The sequence below is a fragment of the Ranitomeya imitator genome, chromosome 2 (assembly GCF_032444005.1).
Source record: "Ranitomeya imitator isolate aRanImi1 chromosome 2, aRanImi1.pri, whole genome shotgun sequence".
NCBI lineage: Eukaryota > Metazoa > Chordata > Amphibia > Anura > Dendrobatidae > Ranitomeya > Ranitomeya imitator.
Genome location: NC_091283.1, coordinates 56,058,029 through 56,070,039, shown reverse-complemented (window position 1 = coordinate 56,070,039; position 12,011 = coordinate 56,058,029). Strand labels below are relative to the sequence as shown.

The 12,011-nt window shown below is 46.4% G+C and overlaps 1 protein-coding gene across 1 annotated transcript; it reads left to right on the top strand.

The window, feature by feature from the left end:
• The first annotated feature begins 1,516 nt into the window (after positions 1–1,516).
• On the top strand, positions 1,517–11,319 carry LOC138661845 (immortalization up-regulated protein-like). The gene is made up of 4 exons (XM_069746785.1): positions 1,517–1,641; positions 7,207–7,349; positions 7,437–7,508; positions 11,062–11,319. Exons 1-4 carry the CDS (start codon positions 1,620–1,622, stop codon positions 11,176–11,178), a joined length of 354 nt encoding a protein of 117 aa, XP_069602886.1. The 5' UTR covers positions 1,517–1,619; the 3' UTR covers positions 11,179–11,319.
• The last annotated feature ends 692 nt before the right edge of the window (positions 11,320–12,011 follow it).

Genomic DNA, 12,011 nt, shown 5'->3' with positions numbered 1-12,011 from the left:
TCAGAGGGATAGTTTGGGAAACCCTCTGCCATACATAGAAATGCAGTGTGAATACGCCCTAAGGTGGCAGCCCCTTGTGACTGCTGTAGTTTTGGACTGTGCGCCATTCTCTCTGCAGCAGGGACAGAGGAAAGGTCGGTGACTGGTGACAGCGTACTGAGATGAGACGTGAGTCACTGTTTGCTCGCACTTACACAATAGCCATGAATATTTGACAAGCCCCGGTGTAAGGGTGTGACCAGATCAGATATCAACAGCTCCACACGTAGAATTACAGTTTTATAACCCAAACTTAAAGGGACATTTCAACGGAGCGAGAATCGGAGGACGAGTGTCTATATGACGGCTCGTTCCCAATTACTGGCCCATGGAAATACGACCAACAAAGTGCTGGAACTCAGAATTAGTAAATTCTTTAATATTCTAATGTAATTTAAATACATTTTTACCTGCAAAATCGTTTCATTCAAAACGTTAGTTACATTAATTTGAAAACTCTTGGCCTCATCCTCATTTAGAGCCTTTACTCACTACACTCCAGAGCTAAATTCACTATTTTTTTTTTTTCTCGGGTCGTCTGAAAGAATCAAGAAGTTTTTCTCCCGTCGGCTCTGATCATGCAGCTGGAAATTTCGGCCTCATTCACACGTCTGTTTTCGCACACTATCTTTATCCTTGTTTTTTGTTTTTTTTTACGGCTGGCAATCGTACCTAGAATTGTAAATGGGATCATTCACATGTCCATGACTTTCCGGGGACAGAGTGATCTGTTCATATTTGCTTAGACATGTCCGATTTACATTCAAGTGTCGGATCAAAATCGGCAATGCAAGTCTATGGGTCCGTGAAAAAAAAAAAAACCGAACGGCACTCGAATGGCATCAGAGTGCAGTCTAATTCACAGATTGCTGCATGCCAAAAGAAGAGGGAATTTTTTATTTATGTCTGAGATAAACTGATGACACTCGGACCAAACTTGGGTGAAACTCGGTCCGTTTTTCCTACATGTTAAAGGAAATTCTGTCCTGACACTGAGCCGACAGTGAATGCTGTAAGATTTCAGCTCTGAAGTACACAGGATTTGTATATGCAGCTCTGAGCTACAATAAAAGTCGCAATATGTACAAGAAACATATTGAAAGTTACTAAATGTCGTATGCCGCTTGATTCTGGAGAAGAAATATCCCCCCAAACTTTATATCTGTGGTGTACTTTGCTTATGGCCAAGAAGGTGCTACCGAGTGGCGGAGTGCTGTCCTAGCTTGCATCTCTTATTTTAGGCCAGATTATTTGCTTTTTTTGCAGTTTTTGCCCAGAAATAAACACACGGCCAGCCAGGAATATCCAGAGCGAGCTTATGTCCACAGCTCCAAGTCTCATGATGCCCCAGAACCATATAATTCAGGGTTCCCTCCAGCAAGAATATTTAGCCTGGCAGCGCTGCATAATACCTGGTCTGTAATCTGATATTTTTAGCCAGGAGGGATGCCGCCTCCATTCTTCATCAAGTCACCTCCTCCAGGCTGTAGAGGATAAAGAGTCCAGGACACACCTAGCGCTGTGTAGTCCATGCCATAGCTGCCGCTCCTCATCCCACCGCTCAGAGCTCCTCACAAATAATGGACTTCAATCTGTCTGCAGGTAAGAGACACCTTATAGTATGCACCATATCCACTGACCGCTCCTGGAAGCTGAGATATGGGGGGCTGTATAGCCGCAACGTATACATGCATTAGGCTGTGCTTCCATCTGCCTTTTAGGATGGTTTTAATATATCCTTAGTTGGTGCAGAGTTTCTTTCATCTGATACAGAGCTACAGATTCTCTGCAAATAATAAAATTCTCTGTCTGTGGCCACCACTAGGGGGAGCTCTATAGCTAATGGCATACTGTTGTATTATATAGGCCAATGCAGTTAGCTCATACGCTCCCCCTAGTGGTGGCTACATGCATTGTTTTTGTTAATTGGCATTGCTTACAGTATATAACATTATATTCAACAGCGCCTTACAGACATCATCGCTGTCCCCATTGGGGCTCACTATCTAGATTCTCTATCAGTATGTCTTTGGAGTATGGGAAGAAACCCACACAAAAATGGGGAGAAAATACAAACTTCTTGCAGACGTCGTCCTTGGTGGGATTTGAACCCCAGCGCTGCAAAGCAACAGTGTTAACCACTGAGCCACTGTTCCGCCCATGTCCAAAATTCTGCTCGGATTTAATTTTTTAATATATCCTTTGTTGGTTTTTTTTCCTCTGATACACAGCTCCAAATTCTCTGCAAGACATAGAAACAATTAAATGCTCTTCGACTGCAGCCACCACTAGGGGGAGCTTTAGAGCTTATGGCATACTGTTGCATTATAGCGGCCAATGCAGTTAGCTCGTACGCTCCCCCTAGTGGTGGCTGCAGACGTCCAGAATGTTTCACTTTGCATAGGAGTTGGAGTTCTGTATCAGAAAACATTTTAAGTAAAATAGATGGAAAAATTAATTCTCTAAATCTTGAATCTGTTCACATAAAAAAAAAATATTTCTTCATTTCTCAACTTTTAGCACCCCTGTCATATTGTTATTAAATAAAAAAAAAAATCGCAACTAGAAAAGATGCATGTGTCTTCTACAGAAACAGCGCCACTCTTATCAGCAGGTCGTGGGTGGTACTGCTGCTCCTTTACTTAGAAACCTGAACTTTGAATACATTTATGCTTTTATGACGGTGATAAATTGAACACAGCACATAGAAAAGATAATGACTCCCATATAACAACAGTGGATTTATAGTGATATGTTGAGGGTAGAGAAAACTGTATTCTCTCTGCCTCCTGTTTTCCTGGGAGATAATTGTTGCTAGATTAGCGGCGAATAGGTACGGCTGGGTGAACATACAAGTGCTAATAAGACAAGGGTGGGTGATGGGGACACGTGACAGGAGAACACTTCTTACTCCAGAGACTTTCACAAATCAATAACTTATTGAGTCTTTCCAAGGAAACATGGGTGTGCAGGGGACAGATGTTACAGGCGTGTGTGGTGCCGATAGATGAAATCCAGAGCTCATAGGAATTTACTGATCCTGTCTAATATGTAGGCAGTGAACTCGTAGGGGGAATTAAAGGCTAGCTTTCCATATGACAGTCTTTGGGTCCGTGTTAGGTATTTTGCACGCCAGTCTTTGGGTCAGACTCAGGCATTTTGCACGCCAGTCTTTGGGTCAGTCTTGGGCGATTTGCACGCCAGTCTTTGGGTCAGTCTCGGGCGTTTTGCACGCCAGTCTTTGGGTCAGTCTCGGGCGATTTGCACGCCAGTCTTTGGGTCAGTCTCGGGCGATTTGCACGCCAGTCTTTGGGTCAGTCTCGGGCGATTTGCACGCCAGTCTTTGGGTCAGTCTCGGGCATTTTGCACGCCAGTCTTTGGGTCAGTCTCGGTCATTTTGCACCCCAGTCTTTGGGTCAGTCTCGGGCGTTTTGCACGCCAGTCTTTGGGTCAGTCTCGGGCGTTTTGCACGCCAGTCTTTGGGTCAGTCTCGGGCATTTTGCACGCCAGTCTTTGGGTCAGTCTCGGGCATTTTGCACGCCAGTCTTTGGGTCAGTCTCGGGCATTTTGCACCCCAGTCTTTGGGTCAGTCTCGGGCGTTTTGCACGCCAGTCTTTGGGTCAGTCTCGGGCATTTTGCACCCCAGTCTTTGGGTTAGTGCTTGGCCTTTTGCATGAGTTTTTGGCGTTTTGCACAAGCCTTTGGTCCAGTCTTAGGCATGTTGCACTCCATTTTTAGGGCAGACACATTGCATGTCCGGCGTTTTGCACAGCAGTCTTAATGAATGAAGCGCTGGGGTACAGATGTACCTAATTCAGGTGTGCGGCTCTTTAGTCAGTTTGCTGTATCTTTCCACTGAAGTGCACCACAGCCCAGAGGCGTAGCTAGAGCTTTTGCCGCCCGGGGCTGATCCCGAGTTTGGCGCCCCCCCCCCCCAGCTCAATACACACAAAGGTTACCATATATGGTTTTCCTGTTTTGTAGAACTTAAACTGGGCCTAATGGTGTCACCCCCACATGCCACACCTGTGACTTAATACCACCACACCATGACCAGGCCACATAGTGACCGAATAATACTACATACAAGGGACAAATACCACAACACCATTTCCAGACCACATATTACCACCACATAGTGACTGAATACTACAATACTGATCAGTAATAAAAAAAAAACCACAATACTATCACCATAAGTGCCAGTATTCACAGGAGATCTGTACTTAGTATGCAGTGTCTGTGTAGAGGTAATACAGAGATCACTGGTGACATTATACACAGGACCTCTATATAGTATACAGTGTATAGTGTCAGTGTATAGGTAACACTGACTCACCAGTGACGTCTCTAGGTGAAGTCCTTCATCTTTCATCCAGCACAGACCGCCATCATTCCTTCCAGCCAGGACTCGTTTCTGCAGGAAATAACACAGTTATCTCGAGCTCCGCTTGCAGAACACATTACTTAATTTTTCACAACTTCTACATTACACCACATGAAGAAAAAAAGGTGATATAGTGTCACTCTGCACAGTAACAGGACCGCCCCCCAATTTAAAACAGTATACTAAAAAAATAAAATAAATATATCACTGCAGTAATAATATCCCTTAATTATCCCCTATGGTAATAATATTCCCCACCCTGGCCCCGTTTATCTCATTCCTGGCTCCAGCCATATGTTGTCGTATCCTGCCCTCATGAGTATCCATTCTACCCCATATGATCTCCACATCCTGCCCCACCAGCCTCCATCGTATCCGTCCTGCCCCATGATCCAATCCTGCCCCGTGTCTCCAATCATGCCCCGTATCTACATTCTGCCCATGCCTCAAGTCCTGCCCCCAGTGTGTCCAGCATATTACCCCCATGTTGTCCAGCAATCTGCCCCAGTGTGTCCAGCATATTACCCCCAGTGTGTCCAGCAATCTGCCCCAGTATGTCCAGCATATTACCCCCAGTGTGTCCAGCAATCTGCCCTCAGTGTGTCCAGCAATCTGCCCCAGTGTCCAGCCTTTCCCCAGTGTGTCCAGCAGTCTGCCCCAGTGTGTCCAGCATATTACCCCCAGTGTCCAGCATTGCCCCAGTCTGTCCAGTATATTACCCCCAGTGTGTCCAGCAATCTGCCCCAGTGTCCAGCATTGCCCCAGTGTGTCCAGAAGTCTGCCCCAGGGTCTCCAGCATTGCCTCAATGTGTCCAGAAATCTGCCCCAGGGTCTCCAGTATTGCCCCAGTGTGTCCAGCAATCTGCCCCAGGGTCTCCAGTATTGCCCCAGTGTGTCCAGCAATCTGCCCCATGGTCTCCTGTATTGCCCCAGTGTGTCCAGCATTCTGCCCCATGGTCTCCAGTATTGCCCCGGTGTGTCCAGCAATCTGCCCCATGGTCTCCAGTATTGCCCCAGTATGTCCAGAAATCTGCCCCAGGGTCTCCAGTATTGCCCCAGTGTGTCCAGCAATCTGCCCCAGGGTCTCCAGTATTGCCCCAGTGTGTCCAGCAATCTGCCCCATGGTCTCCTGTATTGCCCCAGTGTGTCCAGCATTCTGCCCCATGGTCTCCAGTATTGCCCCAGTGTGACCAGCAATCTGCCCCATAGTCTCCTGTATTGCCCCAGTGTGTCCAGCAATCTGCCCCATGGTCTCCTGTATTGCCCCAGTCAGTGTGTCCAGCAATCTGCCCCATGGTCTCCTGTATTGCCCCAGTGTGTCCAGCAATCTGCCCCATAGTCTCCTGTATTGCCCCAGTGTGTCCAGCAATCTGCCCCATGGTCTCCTGTATTGCCCCAGTGTGTCCAGCATTCTGCCCCATGGTCTCCAGTACTGCCCCAGTGTGTCCAGCAATCTGCCCCATGGTCTCCAGTATTGCCCCAGTATGTCCAGAAATCTGCCCCAGGGTCTCCAGTATTGCCCCAGTGTGTCCAGCAATCTGCCCCATAGTCTCCTGTATTGCCCCAGTGTGTCCAGCAATCTGCCCCATGGTCTCCTGTATTGCCCCAGTGTGTCCAGCATTCTGCCCCATGGTCTCCAGTACTGCCCCAGTGTGTCCAGCAATCTGCCCCATGGTCTCCAGTATTGCCCCAGTGTGTCCAGCATTGCCCCAGCCCCAGACAGTCAGACATAAAGAAAAAAAAAAAAAAAGTAAAATCCTCACCTCTCCCGTTCCCAGCGCAGGTCCGGTGCAGTCAGCGTCTCTCCGGCTCTGCGACGCTCAGGACAGAGAGGCAGAGCGGCGCGCACAGTAGTGACGTCATCGCGCCCTCTGCTCTGAGACGTCGCAGAGTCAGAGGACGCTGCAGCTGCCGGCGCCGCAGGAACCAGGAGAGGTGAGTATAGAGCGGGGGGCGGGGGCGGGACCCGGGGGTGGGGGGAGCTGGCCCTGGTCGTGGCGGCGGACGGCGCCGCCCGAAGATTTAAAGGGGCGTCTTTTTTTTTTTTATCTTCTTCTCCTGCAGCGCCGGCCGCCCCCAGCATTGTGCCGCCCGGGGCGGACCGCCCCCCCCGCACCCCCCTTCCTACGCCACTGCCACAGCCAGAGCATTTCTGGTGTTATTTAAGCCACTTTTCAGCATAAATTATAATGAATTTGTAGGGTGAGCTTGGCCCACTTTGGCAGAACCGGCTGGAGCTATCATAAAAATGTCAAAATTGACCTAAAATTTTGCAACGTTTTAAGGAGTTTTGTGCCAAATACTGGAGAAAGCCCCTTGCCAGAAGCATCACAAAAAGTGTCTAAAACACTTAAATATGGTGCATAATATGGGACCGCATGGCGGTATTTTTGGTCACTGTGATGTCCACGTACACAAAGGACAGCACACTGATCCAGTAACTTGTATGCCCGTGCACCAAAGCTATTCTTCCACGCAGACCCATTGTGCAGCCCGCACTCATTAGACCCGTCTTACAGATCAGACCAGCGTGTGTTGAAATTCCGGCAGCTCTTCTTGAAAAGCAGCCACAAATGGCCGATCTCTGCACCCTTTATCTTAAGAAGTGATACCAATATCTAACCTGCCGATATTGCACAGTAATTAATTTCCATGACGTCCTCATACTAACAGCCGAAGCTGCGTTTTACAGGAATGTTCCACATATGTAAAGAAGTTACATATTTCCTTGCATATAATTGATTAGTTATAATAATTTTCCATGTATTATCTCTTTGTAGCAGTCGACCCAAAGAAAGTCGAGGACGCTAAAAAGCATGGACACGGTGACGTGAAGCACGGCCATAAGCATGGAGACCACGGCCATAAGCATGGAGACCACGGCCATAAGCATGGAGACCATGGCCATGGAGGAGGCCACAAGGTACAGCGATTGACAGATGGTACTGGAATTGCAGCCATATATACAAACCAATATAGGGTGATATTCTAGGATTGTGTGTCTTCATAGGGCGAGCACGGCCATTCCAGCGACTCCAGTGATTCCAGCAGCTCAAGTGGAAGCGACTGCGAAAAAGGAAAGGTAAGAGGGCACCCAAAGGAGGAGATGTGTTAATACGCGGACTGCTTTGGGGTAGGTGCGCACGGCGTCTTTAAGACGCCGGCGTACTCAGTGTTTTTGATGCAGAAAAAGCTTCAGGAAAATGTTGGAGCGGTTTTGCTCAAAGCATCTTTTGGATGTCTTCTACAACATTATTATTATTTTTTAACTCCTTAAAGGGAAGGTACCGCGTTTGTAGGTCATTAATAAATCACTGTATTGTAGCATAACATGCTGTTATAACCCAGATTTGAATGCATGTGAAACAGATTTCATGTGTTATATGAGTTTAAAGAATGCACTGGGGGCTGACATCTTGGTTTTGCAGCAGTAGCAGGGCACTATCAGTGTCAGATTACGGCACCCCATGGACATAGGAGATAATAGACTGGCGCTGACCCTATCTGTAACATTGCAGCAGCATTAGCAGTGAGCTGGGCACGCCTCTGTGGGCTGCACAACTCACTGCTGTAGGTGTGACTAGCCGCCATTTTATTATAGCCCTGTGCTATCTGCCGAGCTCCACTTACTCTCTATCGCAGGACAGAAGAAGCGCTCACTGGAGCCGGAGGATGGAGAGTGGGGAGTGCAGGTGATTTACCTCCCTGCTCCTCTGTACTCCAGGCAGGCACGTCCTGGGCAGACATCCTCTGCTCCTCACACACTTCTCCTGCTCTCTCTGCCTCCCCCTCACACACAGTCCCTGTGATCTCTGGTAAGCTGCACTCACAGCCTGCAGAGAGGGAGCTGACACCTGGAGAGAGAGAGCAGGGCAGCTGACAGGACAGGGATTAAGGTGGGGGAAGGGGGATGGCAAGAATGTTATTCACAAAAAATGCTGCCGAGTCCACTGTGTTCTGCTCCTCTGTAAACAAGCTGTGCCTCTGATGCAGTAACTGCTGGTGATAGCAGATCACAGGGCAGTCACACACAAAATGGTGCTGCCCTGTGATGCTGCTCTTCATACTGCCCCAGGGATATTAGACCACCCAAAAGGGGAGGGAAATGGTGATGTCAGCAGTTACTGCCCGAATTTTCCAGCAAAGAGTAAAGGTACCTTCACTCTGAGCGATATCGCTAGCGATCCGTGACGTTGCAGTGTCCTGGCTAGCGATATCGTTCAGTTTGACAGGCAGCAGCGATCAGGATCCTGCTGTGCCATCGTTGGTTGGAGCAGAAAGTCCAGAACTGTGTGACGCCGATTCAGCGATGACTTCACTGGTAACCAGGGTAAACATCGGGTTACTAAGCGCAGGGCCGCGCTTAGTAACCCGATGTTTACCCTGGTTACCAGCGTAAATGTAAAAAAAAAAACACTACATACTTACATTCCGGTGTCTGTCCCCCGGCGTTCTGCTTCTCTGCACTGTGTAAGCGCAGCGGCCGGAAAGCACAGCGGTGACGTCACCGCTGTGCTCTGCTTTCCGGCCGGCGCTTAGTGCAAAGCAGAACGCAGGAGAGGACAGACGCCGGAATGTGAGTATGTACTGTTTTTTTTTTTTTTTTACGTTTACGCTGGTAACCAGGGTAAACATCGGGTTACTAAGCGCGGCCCTGCGCTTAGTAACCCGATGTTTACGCTGGTTACCAGGGGACCGGCGTCGTTAGACGCTGCAGCGATCGGGATCGTTGTCTAGATCGCTGCAGCGTCGCTTAATGTGACGGTACCTTAAAGCTACTAAATCTTACTATAGCTGCTTGAAGTCTAAAACGGAAAATGCTCCCCCTAGTGGTGAATATGTATATTTGTAGAAAAATATATATTTTTCATATAGAAATGTTTGCAAACAGTGCAAACATTGCATTAATACATTTTAATTACTATTTTAAGCTTAATTTCACAAAAAAAACAAAATACAAGAAAACTGGTGGCACCTTCCCTTTAAGTGGCTGCTTCCAAGTCAATGGAGCAGTCACTTTTGTTAGCCTCATCCTGGCTTTCGAAGTGTGAAGCAGTTAAAATACAAGAAAATGTGCACAGATATTTGTTTCAGCAATGCTGTGCATTATTATGTACATTATTTTTGGCAGTTTTCAGCGCTTTTTCAGTAGAAATCCGTCAGAAGGAGGCGTTGTGTGCACATACCCTTAGACTGCCATCATTTGGCCGTAAGGAAAACAGGTCTCATGTCGGTATAAAACAGGCCTCCTGCCCATGGTCAGCATTAATGCCATCTATAATCTAAGCAGGTCTAGAATTCTGTGTGGTTTTATTTCATAATATATGCAGTATTTACATTTTTTTGATACACTGCTCCATATTAAAAACCTCCTGAATGTTTTTTTAAACCTAAATGCATGTATTTTTTACCTGTGTAGCCTTTTGGAAAAAAAAAAATTGTATTGCTTGTCTTCTACAGCCTCTATGTATCACTGTGCATGGCAGAATGCAGAATAAGTCATTAGTAAATCCCACAGAACACTTATTTTAAGACAGGGTTTGCAACGATTTCTTCTCCTGGACTTATTTATGACCATATCCAAAGTTCTACTTTTTTCAGCATCTGCTATGTAGATTGATGCATAGAGGCTATAGAAGCCAAACAATTCAATATTTTTATTGAAATCCAAATTAGACAAAAATCAGACTTTAAAAAGGGCTTATACCAAGATGAAAAGATACCACCTGTCCACAGTACAGGGGATTATTTATTGGGACTCATTAGGAATACCTAGAACAGGGCTCTAGGAGGTTGAGCTTGCGCATTTCCACTCCAGTCATTCTCAATGGGACTGCCGGAGATGGAGCGCAGTACAGATGCTCATGCTCAACATCTGCTGTTCTTCGTGGGAATTCGTGGGGGTCCGTACAGTCGGACCCCCAGCAATCAGGAAGTTATCCCCTACCCTATGGATAGGGAGTAACTTACAATCTTGATACAAATCCTTTAAATCAGGGGTCCCCAACTTCAGTCCTCAAGGCCCACCAACATGTCATGTTTTCAGGATTTCCTTAGTCTTGCCCAGGTAATAATTGCATCACCTGTGCAATGCAAAGGAAATCCTGAAAACATGACCTGTTGGTGGGCCTTGAGGACTGGAGTTGGGGACCCCTGCTTTAAATAAAATGCATTTAAAGACGTCCATATCCTTTAACTTTAGATTCCATAACTCTCTTATAATCTGCACATGATTGACCCCGGCTCCATTCATTGTCTATGGGACTGCCGGAAAAAGCAGAGTACAGTGCTCTACGGTTTCCAGCAGGTCCCATAAAAAAAATAATAAAAAAAAAATCAATGGAACGGAGGCTAAGCAATCACACGTATGCTCCATTCAAGATGGGGCTCTGCAAAGTCTGACTCCTGGGCTCCCAAAATACTGAGATGTACCAGCAGAACCCCCAGTGATCAGCAACTTATCCTCTCTCCTAAGGGGATAACTTGTGATATTTTGGTAAATAACCCGGCAATGACAGCAAGCAGAGATCTTGAAAATTGGGAGGAATTGATGCAGAAAATGTATTCCGCGTGTATTACCGCAGTATATCCAGTACTCAACGTTCACTCCTAACCTGTGCGTTGCCTCTCTACAGGCACATGGGGAAGGCCATGAGCATAAGAAGAAGGACAAGAAATTACATAAGGAGAAAAAACCCAAAGATAAGAAAGATAAGAAAGACAAGAAAGAAAAATCTGAGAAGAAACATTAATAAAAATGTTTTATGTTTTCTTACTCCAGCAAAAATCACTGTACTGATCCGAAAATAATTTATCAATTCAGCGCCAGGAACAGACCGGGAGTTATCCTACATCCCGAGAGCCAAGGCGTCAATAAAGGCTTCTATAATGTACCTCAATGCATATCAAACGTCTAATATACCGATTATTGCGTTATACAGTCTTGTGTGTGCACCGCGACCTGCAGGGATCAAAGATATAACTAAATGGCTACCTCCAGCTACAGTAATGGGGGGCTGGGGTCATAGGGTTTAGGGGCTTCTGAAACTCTTGCAGATCAGTGGTTATCTCCAGCGACTATTGCACCTGGTCACACATTTCCTCTGCAACACTACAGGGAATGCCCAACATTGCACGGCCTGGATTCAGAAGCAGATAGGACCCCCCATCATTGGCCCAAAAGAGAAAAATGGGCAGTCACAGCAAGCCAGCCCTTGCACGAGTACTACAGGTCCTTCTCAAAAAATTAGCATATAGTGTTAAATTTCATTATTTACCATAATGTAATGATTACAATTAAACTTTCATATATTATAGATTGATTATCCACCAACTGAAATTTGTCAGGTCTTTTATTGTTTTAATACTGATGATTTTGGCATACAACTCCTGATAACCCAAAAAACCTGTCTCAATAAATTAGCATATCAAGAAAAGGTTCTCTAAACGACCTATTACCCTAATCTTCTGAATCAACTAATTAACTCTAAACACATGCAAAAGATACCTGAGGCTTTTATAAACTCCCTGCCTGGTTCATTACTCAAAACCCCCATCATGGGTAAGACTAGCGACCTGACAGATG

What these genes read in the sequence shown, in the direction of transcription:
- LOC138661845 (XM_069746785.1), top strand. Translation starts at nt 1,620, where the DNA reads ATGGACTTCAATCTGTCTGCAG. An exon ending in GGACTTCAATCTGTCTGCAG is followed by an intron (nt 1,642 to 7,206) that starts GTAAGAGACACC and finishes ATCTCTTTGTAG; the next exon opens with CAGTCGACCCAAAGAAAGTC. An exon ending in GCGACTGCGAAAAAGGAAAG is followed by an intron (nt 7,509 to 11,061) that starts GTAAGAGGGCAC and finishes GCCTCTCTACAG; the next exon opens with GCACATGGGGAAGGCCATGA.